Source organism: Falco biarmicus, chromosome 5, assembly GCF_023638135.1.
Source record: "Falco biarmicus isolate bFalBia1 chromosome 5, bFalBia1.pri, whole genome shotgun sequence".
NCBI lineage: Eukaryota > Metazoa > Chordata > Aves > Falconiformes > Falconidae > Falco > Falco biarmicus.
The window spans coordinates 65,211,861-65,233,866 of NC_079292.1; the positions used below are offsets into that span (position 1 = coordinate 65,211,861).

The window sequence follows — 22,006 nt, forward strand, 5'->3', positions numbered from 1 at the left end:
TGCCCAGTTTACCTGGGCAGGAATGGTTCCCCAGTCACTGCTACTTGCTTCCTCTGCTGCATCTGAGCCCTGTCTACTCCTGAAGTGGGGGTGAGACAGTATCCTGAGACCATGAGGTGTTGAAGGTATGCAACCTCTGTTCTTTATTCCTACTCCCAAATGCTTTCTAGGTAGCTCAAAATACACTTGATTGTTAGTGGTGTCATCTCCCCTGATAATTAACTAAAAATGCATTTTGCTTTGATAAAACAGCATGGCTACAAGAGTCTTACCTATTCCCATTAACACTTGGATGACAGAAATATATGGAGGAATGTCTTATTGGAAGGCCCTTATCAGATTGCTGAAGGGACCTTGCAGCTAAAGGTGAAATCTTCTAAAGGAAGCAGAGTCACTGGAAGAGGTGAAGTGAGGAAGGGAGACGTGGACAAGACAAAGATGAGTAAAGTGGTACTCCAGATCTCTCTTGAACTTCACACTTGCCAAGAAAGCCAAGAAAGAGAAAGATTTCTTCTCTGGAGTACTACAGTCAGTCTCACAGCCCTGTCGCTACTGCAGGGAAACTATTTTTCTCCACTTATTAACCCAGTTTTACATTTCACACGGTAGCTCATTCAGTAAAAAGAAAAAATGAACAGATACCACATACAAAAACATTTTTATTATTATAATTTGCTGTTTAATGCAATGCTTTAACTAGGAATACAACTCAGCAGAAGTACATACACATATATTGCATGTAATTTTAATTGTCTTCTGGATATTTCAAACCCTCATTGCCTCAGTCCTTCATGAGTTGTTTTGGTGAAACACCTTCCTTCATCCTGCATAATATATTTGAATGTTGCTGAATAACACAGATGTTTTTCTTCCAAATGGAGCACAACACTACATCCAAATTCCCAGTTAATATGACTTTGTCAGACCTTGCTTTCACTGTATGAATGTTGTGTATAATGTGTATACATCGATACAGCATATATAAATATATATCTATAATGTATATAATCAAGTGGGTCAGCTTTACTCAGCTAACCATAAACTTGTGCTTATCTTATTTATATGAGATCAAATGTACGGCATCAAGAATTTGACCAGTCCCAGACTTGTAAGATCCTCAGTTCCCACTTTTACCATATGAATTTGGATATCACATACATATAATGCATTCCCTTCTCTCTTGCAGAGTATTTTCTTTTGAAGAAAAGAATGCAGTTGGTTTATTTATACAAATGAGTAACAGGTTTTCCATACCCTTAAGTTAAAAAAAAAAAGTCTCAAGAAGACATGAGGTTTTTCCTCATACGTAGAGCTTGAAGAGTAATTGGACATTCATTGTAGCTATATTTACATTATAACCTTATCTGGATATTATTACACACAATGTATTTTTTACACAGTCAAGATAGTGTGTTTTAACATGACCAACACCATATCTAAAGGTATTTACAAACTGCTACTCTCTAACTTACCAACCACCTCTGCAAAGTGGCACCAGAATTAAGGGATAAGATATAAGGTGTGTTTACTGGCAACCATGGCACTCTCACTAGTGTTTTTATTATTATTATTACTATCACTACTACCATGATGTGCTTCAGAGAAGGTCTGTCTTTGGGGTACAGGTGCAGAGACAGAGCTGCTGGAGGGGGCAGAAAACTTCCCTCCCTTCTCCCAGCCTACAGGAGCTGGGGGGAACAGAAAAGCAATCCAGCCGTGACCCATCTGTCCCCTTGCAAGCTGGGGCACACCAAGCTTGTGCTGTGCTTTCTTCAGTGCTGTCAGGTGAGTCAGTCCAAATGTTAAATACCCAGCAAAATCCTTCCTTCCAAAGGCCGCTGTAACACAGACTGTGATCATGCTGCCTCCCATACCACCCACAGCTGCTTCTCCCAGAGACTCAGAGCACTTTGGGGCATCTCAAAGAAAACAGTTTCTGTGTGCTTCTTGGCAAGAATAATAAAAAAAAGTCACTATAAAAAATGAAAAAGAGTAGTTACCTAATGGCACTTTTCAGGTTATGCAGAGCTTTGGAAGGCAAAAAGACACCAGAATTTGTTTCCCTTTATTTGGTTAATACCAGAATGAATCGTGTACAACAAGTCTACCCAGTATCCTAAAATAGGAGGCCTGGAAGGACTGATATGCTCGTGTAACCCACAAGTTCCATAATGTAGCATAACAGGCCATAGAAAAAGGCGTGAAGTAAAAATACTGGAGAAATAATTGCACTGGTTGTGGTAAATGATTCATGTCCAACTCAGCCTTGCTATAATTACATTCTTAGGCTTGGTTTCTCAGTGAACGCTCTGCTAGTAAGCACAGGAATGGAAGGGTATACAGGGTAAGGGAGGGCTGCTTTACCATTGCACAGGGCATGAAATTAATCTGTGCAGGTTGCTGCATGATATTCCAGTACAAGAACATTCACTCTTTGCTGCTATCCACTGTTCTTTCTAATATGGAGGTGACAAAACTGGGGAAGAAGAGAATTGACTTGTCTTTGTTTCACACAAGGGTTGGTGGGTTTCTTACTTCCAATTTAAAACCCATGCAGAAAGGATTTATGGAACTTCTCACTCCATACAGTAGTGCGGGCTTCAGTGGAGGGGGATCCGCGTGCTAGAGAAGGCAATATTTTGGTGGGGTTTAGGAATCTGAATGCCAGTGTTCAGTGCCTGAAAGGCAAGAGAAATTGCACACCTGTAGCTGAAATGCAGGCAACATACTTGTTAAAGTGAGGGAGGAGGAAAGCTTTTTGTCAAGACTATGACAAAAGAGGAAAGACGGGCAAAGAAATGAAAAAAGGAGCCACAGCAAATTAAGGACCATCTCAGCTTCCTTCAGAGAAAGATTTTCTATAAATTTAAAAAAAAAATATCTTTAAAGTCTAGAGCTTTTCATGATATACAAGAGAAATAAAAGCAATACTGTATTGAAATCGCACCCTAGCAAATGTCTCTGGACATGTTATATAAAACATCTGTAGAGCCAGGGATGTAAAACACCTACTTTTTGCTTCTCAACTTTTACCACTTGCACTGCTGTCAGTTGAGAGCACAGAGCCATCTAGGAAGTGATCTTTAAAAATATCAAAAGCATTAGAGTCCAAACCCACTACCTGTCAGCAAACACTCCCCACACAGAGAAAGAAAGTTTGTTTTCTTGCTGTTTCTTTCCTAAGACTTTAGCTTCTCACAAGAAGCATCCTGATTTCTCAAAAAAATTAAAGATTTTTAGGAATTATTGTAAGGGGAGGAAGGGAAAACAAAAATCAGCAGCACTCTTCCTGCCTGCCCCAGCTGCATCACATCAGCTTTGCAGCATGATGGCTGTGAAGATGTTTTACCCATTTATACTGCAAGGCCAGGACCATTTTTTGGCAACAGAAGTGGCAAGGGGAAGTGGTGTCAGTGGAAGTGAAAAATTCAAAGTGTGCCACCTCAGCACCACAGGCGAAACCAGGACCTGTATCCCCAGGCAGCACTGGGGCAGCTGTTGCATCCATAGGAATGAAGAACTGGGATCAAAATCAGTCAAAACTGGAGAAGGGGGCAGTGAGTTTACTAGGAAGCCCCACTGCAAAGCAGACACATGGACACATTCAAATCCATCAGGAGATAAGAACACAAACAAAAAAAAATGCCCATTCCCTTGTGCTCCTGGCCCGGCCGGGATGGCCAGGAGCAGCTGGGCCACCCTGAAGGTTTTCTCACCGATGTGTGGGCTGTTCTCACCATGGCCACGCTCACTAAAGATGCCTCCTCTGTAAATACTTTTTCCTCCACCAGAAAAATATAAAACAGAGGTGTGATAGATTTAACACTTGCTTTTGTCCCTTCGTGCTTTGTAGATGTCAAACAACTGATCCCTGGGGTCTATTTGATTACTTCTATCCCCATGAGCGTTTGTGAGGTAAGAAAGAAAGAAAAGTAATCTGACCTATATAGAAGTGTTTGTTGCCTTTGGATGATTTTTCATCAGGCAATGTTCAAACACTTTGCTATCTCTGAACAGATCCTCATGAATCCTAGTAAATCAAATGAAAACCCCAAACAGAAAGAAGTCTGACAAAAATTTTTGTTAGGTTTAGCCCTCGCTGGAAAACAGATTCCTCAACATTACTTCAGGTTTTCTCTTTCTTTCTCTTTTCCTCCCTCTCTTTTTATTTTTTAAACCACAGATGCCTTTCAGGCTCAGAAAAGGTGCCAGCTGGATGGACTTATCTTCAGGCTGTTGTTCTCTCCCTGGAGAGTGAAGGTAGGACCGGCCCGTGACAGTACCAGTCACTCCCCATGAGCTGCCGACATGACAGATCCTGCTGCAGCAGGGTTGCTGCCAAAGATTGGGTGGGCCTTTTCCGTTTTAGCTTGTTTCTGGAAATAATTAAGAGGAAGAAAAGGAAAGGGCAAGAAGTGCTAGCTGCAGTTTTTTGTTATTGTTTTCTGTTATTTTTCTCATGCATCACCTGCACAGTTTGCTCAATTTCTGTGTGAAACAAAAGTGGCCAGCACAGCACATGGTGTGGACATGCCGCTGGGATCCTCCGGCCAAGCCCAAGGTGAAGATGTGGCAGCACCAGCAGCACCTGGGGCCTTGTGGGCGACGGGGCGCAGGTGACAGCTGGGGAAGCTGGAGGAGGTACCCAGGGAGCGCTGCTCTTCAAGACCGACATCTAGATCTTGCAGAACTATCACTCAGAAGGGAAGTGAAACCTGGTGAACGTGGTTTGGGACACAAAGGAAAGACATGAGAGCTCAAAAGATGTTCAAAAGAACAAACTATTTTGCATCTTGGAAAGATTATTCCCCCCCCCCCCTTTTTTTTTTTTTTTTAATAAGCCACAATCAGCTGAAGACCCACGAGGTTCCCAGTATCTCAGGGCAGGCTCTGCCTCCTCTCTGCCTTGTGGAAGGGGTAGACAGTGTCATGAGTAACTGTTGGCTCTGCACCTCCCACCAGTTCCCAACGAGTGCAACACAGACAAAACCCCATGCAATATCTTGAGAGTTATGTGAATATTTTCCATGTATATAAATCACTTTGGGGTGTGTGTTTGCATGCCTGTGCATACATGTGTAGGTGCATTATGTCATCTACTTTTACATTGTGTAGTTGGCTGTGAATGTGGATGTACCATGGGAATATTTTTTTATTGAACTGGTACAAGGTGGAAACTCACAATTGTGTGTCCTGCGAGCCTTTTAAATGTACTATAACACAAACCAAAGCATGCTATCCTTTAGGATCAAAAGTGGGGAATGGTGCTAGAGAAAAGTGCTTGAAAGCTTCAAACTCAAGGTTTGGGGTTTTTTTTGTTTGTTTCATAATATTGGCCCCAAATTTTTTTTTTTTTTGCATGCTATTTTGAGTGTTGAAAACGTATAATTGTAATCTCTAATTTGCACTTTTTAACTTGTAGAAGTGTCCCTAGCTGTTAGAAGGTTTCATAACTTATAAACAAGTGACAGTTTCAAAGGTCAGAATAAAGGCTTTGCACACCTGTTGGAAAACTGGACCTAAAAGATTAGATAAGAATATACAAACCATTATTTCCCAATTTGAGTACCTGTACTATTGATACCCATAGCACTTGCTGAAAGAAAGAAGCAGGTGTGTTCCTTTTATGAAACTTTTCTAAAGAAAATGAAATTAACAGATGAACAGATTTCATTTTATCTTTGGTTTTTATCTGAATTTTTTAACACTGTAGAAGGATGAATGAAGTAGAAATGATCATGTAAATCTTTCCTCTGACCTGTCAAGATAAGCCTGGTGAATGTAGTTTTAAAAGACAAGCAGCACTCAATTTTGCAAGCCTTATCATTGAATTATTCTTCCTTACAAGCAGGAAGATGAAAATAGTATAGTAGATATGACTCAAGGTGAGTAAGGATTGCAAAATTAGACCCTTGGCTGTATGGAGACACTTAGATATATTAGAATGAAATCACTAGGGGTCTAAAATCAATGAATGCATATTAAGACACATTAATCCTGAGATTAATGTGGCCTTAATTTACTGCAGTTTAATCCTCCTCATTTTCACCTTCTGCTAGGAATTTGTACTTCGAAACATGAAAATTGTCATATTGCCAAAGTGCTTTGACACTGTGTTTCAATAAGCTCGTCAAATGTAAAAGTTAAGTCTGCAAGATTAATTTCCCTGTAATCTTGAAGGCTGCTATTTTGCAGTGCATTTTGGAAGACTCTAAAGTGGTAGCATGAAATAACAGAATGATTTGGTGTCCTACTTGGTAGGTGGCTTTCAATCCAGAAGACAGTCTCTTAGGACACTGTCTATGCAGCAAGCTACTTTTTTGGGTAATAAAACCTGTAGGTCTACCTTCCCTAGTGCCTGGAAGTTAGAGTTACTAAGAAGGAGGTAACTAGAATATGCATAACTCGCAGACAATTGCTATTTTCAGTCATCTGATACACTTTCTTCTGTCCGCTCAGTGCTACAGTAAATATCAAATATTGAAATAGTAAATTCGTTACCAGGCAGAGAGAATCTGAATTTGAACTGGTTGGAGTAGCAGGTAATATTTGAACTTGACCCCTGCCAGCCTCCCATCCAGACTATTTCAGTATCTGGTTTTGTGAATTCACTGTTTTCCTCTCTGCCTTTTTATTAGTGTTATCCCTTGGCTTACAGTCAAAATATTGCTCCCAGCTGGTACAAAAGGCAATATAGCCAATATCTTTTCCACAAAGTAAACATCTTGTCCAGGATACACCCAGGAAGGACACTGGTTTCACACTGAGGACTTAGGCAGAGCTTGATCCATGTGGGCATGTCAGTCCGTCTTGTTCATTTCCTCAATAAATGTGAATCATCTTTTGACTGCTCAAGAGCACAGTCATCCAATATTAACTATTCATTCTGTGGAGCCTCAGCAAACCTCTTCATTTGTACATCAGATTTTAAAAGGATTTAGCTTCCCTCCATTTTCCTAGTAATAACCTTGTTCTTATTCTTCACCTGAGGCCCTCTGTTTGGCCACTGTAGTGGCTGACTGGATGAGACCTTTCTTCGAATTTACAACTTCCTTTGATATTCAGTCTTTGTGCCCTGGACAAGAAAGCTACAAAAAGGAAGGAAAGGCTGATGGAGGTAAATGACAAATCCACAGGTAGATGTTATACAACAAACAAAGTGAACAAAATTGTCTCAAAAGCTTTGGTTTACATGAATGCTGAAATAGTCTTGGGATGTAGCAGTCTGGAAAAGACGGTCTTTTTTCACTTTTACCTTGACATGATGAAAGAATCATGGAACAAAAGCCCCTAGAAGGGGGCTAGAGGCAGACTTTGAATGATACAAGTATTAGGCAACGGTTACAAGTTGAACATAAATTTTGGAACTGATGCAGTTTTAGAAATGGTAGTGTTATAAACAACATAAAATAACTTTCACCATGATTTACCTAACATTAACATTCTTACATAAGAGTGACAAAAAAGCTTTAGACAACAGAAACCTTCTACTATGATTCATTTGGATTATGTAATAATCCTCCAAACTCAAACTCCTATGCCTCTTCCACACAGTCATTGTTAAAATTCCTTTTTTTTTTCCTCCTAGATGAAGACATATTAAACAGACACGGGGGGGGGGGGGGGGGGGGGGGGGGGAGAGCGAAAAAAAAACCAAAACCCCCCCCCAAGTATTTTACACAGAATGACCAAAACTTTTTACACTCTAAAGCCTTTCTGCAGAATACTCTCAGAAAGCAAGGAACTGTGCTTCCAGTCCACATACTTGAATACTTCCTCAAGCATCCCCACGTCCTCAAGATTAATTTCAATAATTAAAAAAATGTTTTTAAATGTAGTTCTCAGGGGTGGAGCTGATGCCCCACGTCAATATTTCCACTAGCATCCTGGATTGCACATTCCATAGAAGAGCATAAAGTGCTATGGCATTTTTTTTTTAAATTAATTTGGAACTTCTTCACCCTTTTCATTATTATTTTTATTATTATTTTTACCTTGTAGCTCCTATATTCTTGTAATGACACATAAGAAGGTGCTTAAACGTCTTCTTGAAAGTAGCATTGCAGAGGGCATAGCAAGCAGGGTTGATGGTGCTGTTGATATAGCAAAGCCAATAACCTATGGTCCACACAGTGCCGGGGATGCAGGATGTGCAGAAGCTGTTGATGAGCACCATCACGTTGTATGGGGTCCAGGTGATGATGAAGGCCAGGAGGATAGCCAAAATAGTCCTTGTCACTTTTTTCTCTCTAGAAGGAGGTGGTTTCTTTTTGGCTGGCTGCTTTGTCATCTTGACGATTTTCCGTGCTACACTATTCTGCTTCTCCTCCCCGTTGGTGCCTACAATCTCCACGGTAGTGTTGGTGGGTGCACAGCAGTCACTCTTTTGGGACTTGGTGACTATCCTGATGCACGTCAGCTTGGAGTTCTCTGCTTTGAGATGGTCTTGGGATGCGGAAGCCTGGCTGGCATCTTTGGCAGCTTCATCCTCTTTCATGTTGGAAGCAACCACACTGACAGAGGTGGAGTCATTGGAGCTCTCCTTCTCCTCCCCTTGAACACAGTTCTCCGTCACAGTCTCTCCAGTGGTTTTTCCATTCTGAATTTTGCTGTGCTCCAACCCATCCCCACTGGTTGGGAGGTTGTTATTGTTTGGTTTCACTATTTTACCTTGGACAAGGCTGGGGGAAACTGTATCTTGGTTTTGGGCAGCTTCCTTTTTCCCTTTCTTTATCCGACTCTTACTGGCTCGAGAGATTTGCCAGTAAAGGACAGTCATGATGATAACAGGCAAATAGAAAGCTGCAATGGCAGTACCAAAAGTGACAGCAGCATTAGAAAAAAACTGGATGTAGCAATCTCCATCTGGGACAGTCCTTCCTCCCACAATGAACTGCCAGAAGAGAATTGCAGGGGCCCACAGAATGAAGGACAGCACCCATGCAGCTGCAATCATCATGCCTGCCATCTTAGTGGTCCGCTTTACAGGATATGTCAGAGGTTTGGTGACACAGAAGTATCTGTCAAAGCTGATAATGAGGAGGTTCATTACAGAGGCATTGCTGACCACATAGTCAAGAGCCAGCCAGAGGTCACACACCACAGGCCCCAAGGGCCAGTAGCCTATCACAGTGTAGAGGGTGTACAGGTTCATGGAAAAGATGCCGATGATCAAGTCAGCGCAAGCCAAGCTGAACAGGAAATAGTTGTTGACAGTCTGCAGGTGCCTGTTGACTTTGATCGACACCATGACCAGGATGTTGCCAATTATGGTGACTAGACTAAGAGACCCTGCTACCAGGACGATGAAGACCACCTCAACAGTTTTATAGGGGCTCTCCAAAGCCATCACATTTTCAGTGGAAGAGTTTATATATGTTGAGTTATTCATTTCTGCTCTGCTAACAAGATACCCAGTTATCACTTAAGCCTGCAGAGGAAAGAAACCAAAACAGGTATCACCATTAAATTAGTCACTTTGCTTTTAGGAAATGGATCCCAAAAATTCTACTTGGAAAGAGTTTAAAGGTAGAAGATGTATTCAGAAGGACCAGTCGGCTTTGGCTGATGAAAACACCTTACAACATATAATATTGCTTTAGGAGTAACATACCAGTAAGATACCTCTAAATACGTGACAAAGACATATGAATCCACATCTAGATTTTTAAGTTCTCAGATGCATTTTTCTCTTTATCCTGTTATAAAATTAATATTGACCTTAACAATTTGGAACTGGATCTGCATTTGGATTTCTTTCCTACCAATAAAATAGTTCACTTTGCTCATTTCAAGCCCTATTCCTAAGTCTAGTCCTGAGGGTATGCCATTCTTCTAACCTGAGGTGAAGATGTGGTTTACCAGGAGCCAGATCACATGAAGGTGTCTTATGTTTCCATCTTTCCTTCATGTTCCATCTGGGTATGTTTCTATGAGGTTTAGGGAACAAGTTTGTGTCATGTGTCCCTCTGATTTTCTTACACTGCTGTTACTTTTATTGTCAACACTTGAAAAGATTTTGGCACTGCATCAAACTAAAGTTATTAGTCTGCAAATAAACAAAAAAAATGTAGATCTGTTGAAGTCAATAGAGTTAGTAAACATACCTCAGTTGAGCATCTGACAATCTGGTTAGATGTGTACAATTTTTATTTATATTTTTCCATTTCAGTGTGATTTGACTATTTGTAACTGGAAAAGGGGTTGTTGTTTGTTTGGGTTTTTCAATGTTATAAAGTTATCTCTTGATGCTTGCTTGCTTGTACTTTTCTCATTTCTTTCAAATTACAATATTTTTAATCTTTATCATATAAAGCTACGAGAAAAAGTCTGAAATGGATAGCAGGGTAATGATAGAGAAAAAAACAGATAAAAATCAGTTCAGTTTATATACAGCAATTCTTTTTGTAACCCGTATAGCCTGCTGGCAGTACTCAATAAATAGTAATTAAACTACTGGCAATATGCATTTGATAGAAGACCAAGAAAAACGCACATGCTTTTGCCTTCAGGATATGTACTATCCTTTTGTGCATCCCCTGGAAGTCAATAGAATGCACTGGAATTGTACAGCCAGTCTCCAAGCGCTCATTATTTATGAGCTGTGCTCAAGTGATTATTGAGGCATGAAGGCCAGATGTAACAGAGAAGTTAGGCTCTTTATAACTGGAATACTCTCCTTTTTTCCCCACCCATAAGGCATCACTTCTTTAAGGCAGAGCTTCTAAAAGTGGTGGTGCAATCAAAGGAAGACAGAAAGTTCAGTGATGTTTGGCTCCTCTACACATCAGGGATTAAGGAATCCTCCTGTGGCCCTTGTGACTAACCTGCTGATGCACAGACATATACAGTCTGTGTCACATAAACAGAGCAATGCATTCTCACTGTCATTTCAGCACTGCATATTTTCTTTCAGATGCAAAAGGAAGAAGATGATGCAAAATGTCAGCACAACAGCAAAACTCCTTCTGACCTCTAAGAAAAGTAAGCAAGTCTGTCTCTGTGGAAAAGTCAAAATGCTATACCACTGTAAAGGTTTTTATTCTGAAGCAGTTTTGTAATCTTGTAATTTACACTTAAAGAAATACAACTGGCAGAAGGTGGGGCTCACGCATTTGCCTTTGCTTGTAAAAACAGCTGATTTGTTTATGAATTCCATGTTGAAGAGAACAGAGGAACATAAGGTTGGACAGACAGTTTTCCTACAATCTATTCACAGGTACATCCCTAAAATCCTTGTGATCAGGTTCAAGAGAACAAAACTGTGATGAGGAATGTTTTAATTAAATATATGCTTTGTACAGTAAGAATAGGCTGAGTGGAATATAACAGAATTTATACTGTGTGCAAAAAATAGCCAGGAGTATAGCCAGGAGTATATCTTTAATATATAGGACTGTCATTTCAGCAATTCACTGTGTGCTTTTCACCCACAGCCTCACAGCTGAGCAGCTGGCTGTCCAGTTAGATGTGTAAGATATCAATTTTTTGGGACAAGCTAAGAACTCCTCCCAAGCAGAGTTGTTCATGAACATTCCTAACAGAATGCATTTTTGACAAAAAGACAAAATAACTCACAGAGGTGAACTGATTTAAAAAAAAAATTCAGCTGAAAATAGTTTGTGATCCAGGGCTCTGCAGCTACCTCTGGTGACAGAGTGAGAGGGGGAGCAAGAAGGGAAGAGAGTGAGAGAGGATCCGAGCTGAAAAAATTGTGCTTTATGATAAAAAGCCAAGTGTTTCTCTACAATTCCATTTCAACAAAACGTTCAGGTTTTTGGTTGGTTTTCTTTTTTCATTCCACTGAAGAACTGATATTTATTTTAAAACCTTGAAACTCATTGTGAAACCAAATTGCCATCTCCCAGCTAACTTTGTTCCGAAGTCTTTTCATCTGAATTTTTACCCACTTAGAATCATAGAATGGTTTGGGTTGGTTAAGGGACCTTAAAGACTGTCTAGTTCCAACCCACCTGCAAGGGCAGGGACACATTTCCAGTTCCAGTGGAAATATTGGTAATTCTATATTAATTCCCCTGATTTTATTATCTGGGCTGCAAGAAGCTGGATGAAGGCTAAAAGGTAATTTTACTTGTTAGGAATAGGATTCCACTGTGTTCTTTTGAATAGAAGCAAAGCAGAGCAGTCCCTTTCCCAGTGATCTCTCTTTGCAAAAAACTTTCCTGCCATGAGAAGGCTGGTAGTCCTGGACTGCAAGTTACATTGACAGCTATGGCTTTCTTAAGTACAGAGAAACACACCTGTTATCACTCACTCCAGTAAAATCTTCCTTTGCTTGCATCAATATGACTGTAAAGCGAACTGTGTTTTGCTCTGTGTGTTAACGAGAAGGTACAGGGCTGGAGAAGCATTTCTTTTCAATCGACATGTAACATCTCTGCCTCTAGTACTGCCGCTATATGAGCAGAGACAGGAGTATGTATACTTCCTAACCCAAGACCACCTGAAATCTGCTGGACTCTTTCCTGTTGGCTCCAGTAGGGTCTGAATCAGGCCTGTAGTGAGGATTCTGTTTCTTATTGTGGCCACTTGCTCCCTTGGTACAGGACTGCCTGTGAAGTACTTTTGGTTTTGTCATGCCATGGAGCCCATCTGTCTTGCTGGAGAGGCATTTGTTACGGGAACAGATGGTATTCATCAGGCAGACCTATGGGGCAGAGGCATTTTAAGGTAAAATGACCTCCCATTATGAGACATACCAGATCTTATTCTTGAGGAAACAGAGTTCTCCGCTGCAAGCCCGTGGGTGTTTGTGTGAGTTGCACAACACGGCACTGACTCCTGTGGGCTACTATAATTTATCCTGCTATACTAAGTGCATTCTTGCTAAACAGAAAATACCCAGAAAAGGCAAGAAATTTCTCTTGTGACCTGAAAATCAACTGAGTTCGTCTTCTGAAATATATTTTAAAACATATATGACTCTGTGGAATACAAACACCATAATCACTGCATGGAAAATGTCCAAAGCCAAGAAATCCACATATAAAATAATTCACAGTTTGGTATTTTATATGTAGTTGGGAAACACTTCCAGTGCAGTAGTTTCTCCCCTCTAAAGAATTCATAGTGATGAAAACCGTTCCCTTCCCTTCTTTTGACTGAGAAGGTCTTGGGGCAGAACTGGGGGATTTGGTGAGCTACATGTTACATGCACTTTTGGCCTGGTGTGATGCCAGGTCTTTTTGCAGTGACTAGTAGACAGGCAGAAGCAGGGCATGGGTGGGTTGACCTGACCCCCTTTACCACTCACAATGAGAAATGTAGTCCCGGATGGCCACAGGCTGTAGTAAACCTTCACAGATCGTGCTGGCAGCCACGATCTGCTTTACTTTCCTTCATTTACCTCCCTAGTAGTTGCTTGGAACAGCAAAACAGAGGTCTGGTGGTTGACATCTGTAGGCTGGTTCATTGTAAAAGGGAACCGTGGTGAGTGTGAGAAAGCAAAATGATGCCATCGAGGTTATTCATCCTATTCTATTGCAGACCCTGAGGAGGAGGCCTGCAGAAATGGGAGGACAAGGAGAAGGGACAAGGACTGCATGATCCCTTAGGATCATGATCCTCAAAATTAGAAAATTCTTTTCCTGAGTCAACGTCAAATGGATCTATTTCTTCATCTTTTGTTTCTTGGACACTGGCTAAAAAATCAAACAGTAGCTACTTAGGTATTGCATTCTGCTGACTGTGCTTTCTACTTGCCCTGACAGGATCCCACCCCTTTGGTACAGATGAATCTTGTAGCAATCATTGTAATTTCAAATTTGGAATAGATCTCCAGCATTTGTCACAAAACAAACTGTAGAAATGTTGTATATGTTTTTTTAAAAATGGCTGATACGCCATGCCTGTCAAAGTTTGTTAGACAAATCCTTCCTCTGTATTGTGCCTATTGCCAAGTTAAATATGGTAAGGATTTAATGTTTTTTTTTAATCCTCTGAAAGCATATAAAGGTCAAGACATGAAAGAAACAACAAATGATCTGTACCTGAAAGTTATATTTGTGATTTAAATGGCATTAACCCAGGAACCTATGTACATTGCTACTCAACGCTTTTCAGCACTCAAATCTCAAACAGAAGTAAATTTTGCTTTTTTAACTTCCCCTCTTTGATCCAGTTCCTCTCCAGTCTGAATCTATGTAAAATGGATTTGACTCTTGCTGTAGCAATAATAGGTTTAATTTTTGTTCCTGAACTGATTTTCATCCTGAACTGTACTGGGTTTGATTCTAAATTCCTTCCTGGCACCATTTAAAGCCATGGTGTGAAAAAAAAGAGAGAAACAAAACCTCTAAGCTTGTGACAAATATACTAGGTACATTAGTTAGGATTTATTACAGACTTTAAGAGAGATTACAGATCTAGTCTGGGCTTTTAGTAAAAAATGCATTTCAGAAAATTCCCAAATACCAGACTAAAATCTTCACCACATGAGCTACTTTCTACAATCTGTTTGAAACTAGAAACATCTTTGCAAAGTGTTGCTGCCTTGGTGTGGTCTATTCTTCTTATTTTCATGTATTTTTGTTTTTCTCAATCAACACATATCCTACAAAAAAAGATATTCTGTGGGCCTGTCTGGATCTACTTTCCCCCATCTCATCCTGAAGGGTACCTAAGGGCAAAATAAATCTTGAAACAAGTAGATCAGAGTTGTAGAGAATTAACAAAAGCAAACTAACATTGTGCCACTAACAACAACTGAAATAAAGCAAAAATAAAAATACCCACCCAAAGTCAGCAGGGAACTGTACATGAGTAGGTGGCAGGGCTAGCATCAATATCGCTGCCTCAGTGCTATTGTTAGGGTCTGAGGATTTGTACAGCTATTAACTAAATCCTACTCACTGCTCTTCTTATAGTCTAAAACTGACAAATACAGTGCCACAAGCCCAACTGGTTTGTATTCCAAATTACACAGAGAAAATTATAAGCAGCATAGAAAAAAAAAACCCCAAAAACAAACCAAACAACCACAGCATAATACATCTCGTTTCAGGAAATAGCTAAAAAAGAAGCAGTTTTTCCTCTATGGTCTTGATAATTATGTATTTCTACTATATTGGTGCTGTTGTCATTACTACTACTCTTGCTATGCTATTAGTTGCCCACTGGTACTAGGGCACTTAATTATCTTTCTGTAAGTATGGTCTTGGCTACAGATATGTCTTTGTTTTTCAGGACCTGTGTAATCAAGAAAGAATTTGCATTCTGTCTTTGGGCAGCTGACATCATTACAAGCTAAATTCAGCATCTTGATGCATTGGGCAAACCTGAAAAATATGCTTAATAGGCATGTTTTTATCTAACTGGTTTTGATCTACAAAAAGGGGGTTTTACCTCCTGGACTAGAGGATATACTTCTACTTATGTGTCTCCTTATTCTTGCTAGGACTGTGTGTAAAGAACCCTTGGTCTCAAACCAGCAAGCAAATAGTCAAGTGTCTTGGTGAAGTTATGGCAAAGCTTTCCTCTGTGCTCTGATGGAACCATATCATATGGTTGCCCGTATGGCAAAGGTGACTGAATACAACAGTTCATATAATTTCTTCTGAGTCCCACCTGCAACAGTGCACACAGCTTGTCAGAGGTGCTTACTTCTTGGAGTGGGTTTGCAGAATGGCAACTGAAAGGACAGAGGGTTTCACCACTACATTCCAGGCAAAGTAAATAATTCAGGACACTTTGTAGAAAGCTAGACCAGAATAGCATTTTCTTTCCTTTTTTCAGGTAAGTTTTAAGAGGAGTGTGTGTCCAGAACTCCAGTTGTTAAGATCAAAATAGTTTTATAACTCAGGAATCGGAGAACAAAGTAATTTTTGGTCTATAGAGTATGAAAAGCAAAATGGAGCTCCTATTGAAGCATCCCACAGTTCCCTCTAAAGGGCTGAGTTAAATGGATAGGATCTCCATCTAGAGGCACAGAAAGGCAGGTACCACATAAAGCAGGCTTGTCCACCAGTAGGGTGCCTTCAATATGTTGAAAATTTACTTACACATATCTTACATGAAGGAACCCCACAATTTATTACAATTTAATTTTTATTATAATTAAGGAGCAGAAATACAATTTGAAGAAATTCTGAAACCATTATGGTTAGATATTCTTGTAGCAAACAGTCTCAGCACTGAGCTGAAATCAGACTGGGGTAGCCGCTGCACAGACACACGCTCAGGCCTGAGATTATCCACTGCACCCAGTATTACGTCGTCACCACTTCGGGCATGATTCAATTCAAAGTGGTGTTTCAGAGTAGTTCATAAGTGGGTCAGAAGAGTGGCTGGTGTCACCCAAAGGCAGCAAAACTAGGGACTAGCTCATGCCACACACATTTAATCAGTGGACTTGTGATGATTTCACTTGCAGAGGTTATAGGCTAGCTAGAAAAGGGCGATTCAAGTGACAGATTGCAGTAAGTCACCTCTCTTTTCCTCCTTGCACTGCACCAGTGCTGCTGGAAGTCGACTGAAGCTCCTCACACCAGTTAACCCCAACAAGTTTTATGTGACTGTAACTATCTTCTTCAAGCACTTTAGGCAAAATACTCATACTAGAACTTGGACTAAATTTATAAATATCCTCATCCATGAGAAAGGTTACCTCAGCAGAAGAGTTCTTTAAGCTTCTGTTAAGACTGAATTGAAGATCATTAGCTTTCAGGTTATATTCTCTGAAGGAACAGTGCCGTGATAGGTAAGTACTCCCTCTGCAGCCCAGCACAAATAGGAGGCACAGTACTTCATTATCCTTGTATCAGCTATCATGCCTGTGCTATTAAATAGAAAAACCTTATGAGAGCTATGCAAAGTCCCTGGGTGACAAGTGGCAAAGCTAGTGAAAGAGCAGAGGGTTCAGAAGGCTGACTGAAACCAGCTCACAATTTATTCTAAATACCTGGAGCTAATGCACAACAGAAATTCATCTCTTATTTAAAACATGTACAGGTAGATCTAAAAAAAAAATATCAAACAAATAAACACCCCAAAATACACTCTGTTTTTTTCCTGGTTTAAAAGATTTTTTTTTGCCAAAGCCTAAAGGAATATTGGTGATGAAGTAATAACAAAGAACTATAATACAGTACAAGAGGGTGTCTCAAAGAAGCGCTGATTAGCCCCCTCAACCTGCCGGTGAGTCCAGCAAAGCTGCTGTGGTATTTCAGTGAATCTCCACAAACCCCTCCAAGACATGAAGGTTCTTTTGGGATCCTGAATAAACCCACAGAGACTCTCATTGTTCCTCAGAGATTTTTCAGCCTTCAGTAGTGCCTCTGACAGGAATATTAATGTACTGAGGGCCCAAAGGGACTCTTACTGAAGTTAAAGAAAATCTTTCCTTTTCCCTTGGTTGGAAATGGTGTTAGTACATTGCTTTTATCAGTGATTTCCTTATTCACTCACTTATGATCTAGCAGACTCACTTGTGATACCTCTAGATGATCCTCAAATCTACTTTGGAAAGTACCTAGTTTCTTTACTCAGTAAATGCTTTTAAAATTCTTGTTATGTTCATCATGGTCACCCTTACATGACATCCTCTAGAGCTTGAAAACCTAGTCTGTTCTGCTTCTGTGTCCATTAATCTTGGTAATTTTTACACATCTTCCGTTTCACTTAACAGCTTACCTAAGACATAGATTAGAAGCACAGAGAAGAAAGCTGACTCAGATATAAAAGGAGTTGGCACAAATTCTTTGCAAGAATTTAAGCCTATATTGAACTGAAGTGCAAAATAATTTCTGAGGGGGCAGCTAAATCTTTTTTTATGCCTGTATTTCTGCAGACCACATTTAAGGCAGCAACAATGAAATAGTGAAAGAACCTAATTAGTTCTTTACCTTCCTAGAAGGGAATGGTACCTAAATTCCCAAATCAGAATCCACATTTCCCAACTCACTCTGCAGTCTTAAGAGAAGTGTGTGAAAGATGGCAAGATGCTAACAATACTTAACAAAATGCTCATAAAATGTTTGAAAATCTCAAACAAAGGGTTTGCTATAGCTAATTATAAACATGTTAATCACAGCTATGTATGTTTACTGTGAGTCTGTACGATCATCTTCCCTTTTGTGGACAGAGAACATCAAAGATTACATATTCCTTGCCAAAGGAAGGAAATATTTATTCAGCAGTTTTCTGCAGCATTTATGTTCACGGTTACTGTGTTATTATAGGCTCTCTAAGTCTCTGGCTGTGTTATGTTTCATTAAATGACTGCTACCTACTTTAATTACATAGATCGTAGTTGTAGACTAATTGCGTTTTTACTCCACTACAGGTTTAAGGAATCTGTGTGTAATTCTGCCACTGATGCATGGCTCCAGATACTGGTCTTGACACACTGCTGTTACACTTGACAAGGTAAAATACTTAAGCTCTGTGTATGAATAATTCACCATGGCATTAAAAGAAGACCCTATCCTAAGTTAAACCATAATACAATGTTTAACAAGGTTAACTTAATAACAGGATACTGGGGACTAGTCTCTGATGATACACCTGTTAAAAATATAGTCAGCCTCACTGGGCCAGGAAGACTAAATGCACCAGCAAGTATTCTCAAGCTCTCTATTCATTTTGATTTTTTAAAAGACATTGCAAAGGTTGTTCACATCAAACTTTGACCTCTCTTGCATGTTTGCAAAAAGAAAATAATGGGAACATTTAAAATGCAAGGTTTCGGAAGTGCTAATTGGGATTATTTGAAACCAAAACCATTAAAAGCCTGAGAGGCATTAAATAACATGGGATAGAGACAAGCAGGCAGTTATTGTATGCATAGTTCTGCTCTGTGAGGCATGAAAAGGCTACACAGAATGTTGTCCCCAGGTGCAGAGGAGGCTTCAGCTCAGCTTCTCCCTCATAAGAGACAGTTTGCTATGATTATTAAACACAAAACCTTATGCCCCTGTCACAGGAACTGCTTGGTCGCAAGTGTGCAGATTAAAAACTGTTATCTTCACATGGCGGTTTGCAAACTGATCTTGTCACCTTGGCAATGAAGTCTATGAGACGCAAAGCTTCTACAGGGTGATGATGATGAATATACTTGACGTCCCTTGCACATTTCATTGTAATTCAAATATGAGTTAAAAAACAAGCAAGCAAACAAACAAACAAAAATATTTTTGAGACAAATAGGTTGATATTGAAATTCAGGCTTCTAGAGACTGCGCCATTATATTTTACTGCATGGGAACTTAGTTCACATCACGGCAGAAGCACCAAGTCAGCTTCACCAAGACTGTTGCTAGAATGACTTGGCTGGTGTGAAATCAGTTGTTTTCCTATTTCTGGTATTCAGGACCTCGAACTGTTTATATTAATAACCTGAAATTCCACAATTATGCTGTAGCTTACTCCCTCCCTTCCTTTGGCAGGCTTATCTCTTATTGTTTGCAAGTTTGATGTTTCTGCTTCTCTATTTCAGACTACCTTTCCACAGAAAACATGTCCAAGGAGAAAAAGACCACTAACTAATATATTTTGCTTCTTAAGGTTTTACTTTACCCTCATCTTCTGCAGTGTCACCTACATGGTCTGGTTCTCTCGATCTAATCCTGTCTTTACTTAACTCTTTAAATTGGAACTTGATGGTAAAGCAAACTTATGGGAAGTGAAATACTGTCTAGCAATGCACCTAGGGAACAATCTCCTCCATCAAACCGCTGAGTCCCTGGGGTGTCATGTCAGAGATTAAATCACTCCTACTGTGCCATGCAGCAGCAGCAGAATCGCTCAGCAGTGATTGCTGTGTTGCATCGTGCCTCCGTCATGCCTAAAGACAGATACATCAGGAGGTGTGGGGCAAGGGGAAAGAGAAAATAAAAAATGGGGTGAAAGCAAGAGGGAAGAAATGGGGATGAGACTGAGGTGTGGGTGAAAAAGAGAAGAAATTAATGAAGAGAAAGCAAGAGTGACTACAAGAGAAACAAATACTTCTGTGAGAGCATTCACCTGGGCTCTTTGAATTGTCATCCCTTATTGCCTCATAGAAATAAATTGCCTCATAGAAATAGAAATTCCTCACCTACCCTCAGTATCTGTCTGTATTATCCCATGCCAGCCCACAGAGACCAGCTAGCACTGAGCAGTATTGTAAAAACACCAAAGTGACCTGAAGATCTGAAATCTCATCTCCAATAGCCATTCAAAAATTTAATTTCTTAAATCCTGCTGCCATTCACTGAGACTTGGCCTCCATAACCTATTTGGAGAAAAGGACAGGAATGATTTTTTCAAAAAGTTATCCTTTCTTCCCTAATTAGGAATTCCAGTGTTTTTAGCTTTCTTATAGAGATGATTTTTTCCCCCATAGATGGCTTTTGTTGTTTCCTCTGCTATTATCTATGTTGTGGACATGACCTTATTTCCCCCTCTCTCTATAATTCCTTTCTTGCTCAGTTCTGGATCAAAGCTGTGACCTTGGGTCTAGGACCATTTACAATCAATTCCATGATGGCTCTGCCTCTGAAAGGTATGAGATTCAGACAGCCGAGCAGGATTCAGATGTTTATCTCTGGGCAAAGCTGGCATTTCTCATAGGGTTTCTATATTTCTGCCTGTGGCCCCTGGGGAAGGTAAGCTGTTCAAAAATACAATGGAAAGAATTAAAGTGAGCAACAAAGGGAAACTGTGACTGAACTCTGGGGACCCTTGGATGCTGGTGTCCAGCACACCATGTCCCTGCTGTCTCAGCTGAACTGGGAGAGGCACAGCTCAGTGCCATGGAACATCCATGGCTCTCTGTGAAGTCACATCTTGGGGATTTGAGTTGTCTTGGTATCTTTTTTTTCCCCTGCTCCTGGTTGTATTACTAAGTGTTGCCTCCACATCTCCTTGCCTTAACAGCGACGCTCCTCCCTCAGATCTTTGCAGTGCCTCTGCTTTAGGGAGAAGCAGGATATGATCAGAAACCTGTGGGTCTGGAACAAACTCACATCACTTCCCATTCATTCCTCTTTCATTTTTCCTTGCTGCCTAGTGCAGCACCTGGCTACCCTTCAGCTTTCTGGTCTTTCTCATCTTGTTCCCCACCTTTCTGCTGTTTAGATCAGTCTTCTGGCTATCATTTTCCTGAGGTTACACCGTGTTGGTTTTCTCATCTTCTGGTCTGACAGTTACTCCTTTTTTCTGGCAGTGCTCAGCTCCCATTTCTCTGACACTTTAAACTGCAGAAAGGCAAAAAAGATTTATGCAATCTCATATAAATCTCCTAGCGGGTCTGGTAGGAAGCAATGCCGTAATGACACACTATGGTGCTACCCTCCCACTCAAGATTAATATTGGGTGACACTGATCAGTGGCTCCACCTGACAGCTTACAGAAATAGTCTTAACCATCATAAGCTTTCTCTGAAGTTTGTAAGAAACTGTTATGTCAATTCTGACTGTTTCAAAATCATGAAGGCCAGTTTTGGTCCCTGTTTGAGAACCACCAGTGGGGCAGAGTATCCTTTATATAATATCCTTCATGTAAGAGAAGTAATGAACATTGCTTTGGATGAGAAATGCAGAAGACCCATGAGAATCAGGAGATGTAACCGGTCAGGACTAAGGTGTTTTGCTGATCTGTGCATGTGATTATGAAGTGAATCAGATCCATCTGAACAGGAATTGGTTTTAGTGAGTGTGAAGATTGATGTATTTGTCAGGGTAGTTTGAAGGGACGACCTTACAACAGCAGAGAAGTGGTAGTAAATTTTTAACAATGCAAGTATCCAGTAGTAGTAGAACATAACAAGGTTGAGTGGAACAAAAGATGGTAACTATACCCAATTTATGCACATATAACACACTTATATTCTATATACAATGTATATGTATGTTCAATTATTTCTTCATAAGCAAATTACACCAGCGCAATCACTGCATTCAGTAACAGACACCCACACCCCTACACCCCACACCCCACCTAAGAAAAAAGGTAGAATCAGGACAGGATAAATTATTTTCTCTCTCTGAAGTTTTTGTTTCTCTGCAGC

The 22,006-nt window shown here is 40.2% G+C and overlaps 1 protein-coding gene across 9 annotated transcripts in view; it reads right to left on the minus strand.

Annotated features, from left to right (window-relative positions):
- Positions 1–641: 641 nt before the first annotated feature.
- The window catches only part of CHRM2 (cholinergic receptor muscarinic 2), a 107,358-nt gene continuing 85,993 nt past the window's right edge, over positions 642–22,006 (minus strand). For 2 of the 9 annotated variants that reach the window (XM_056340201.1, XM_056340196.1), the window contains 2 exons: positions 7,995–9,430; positions 642–7,088 (listed from right to left, as the gene is read on the minus strand). In XM_056340201.1, coding sequence (XP_056196176.1) covers positions 7,043–7,088; positions 7,995–9,391 — 1,443 coding nt within the window. In that variant the 5' untranslated portion in view covers positions 9,392–9,430 and the 3' untranslated portion in view covers positions 642–7,042. Of the gene's footprint in view, positions 7,089–7,621; positions 9,431–13,273; positions 13,295–13,366; positions 16,004–16,624; positions 16,796–21,060; positions 21,195–22,006 lie in introns of those variants that run through there. The other 7 variants (XM_056340197.1, XM_056340199.1, XM_056340198.1 and 4 more) reach the window with 7 other exon arrangements.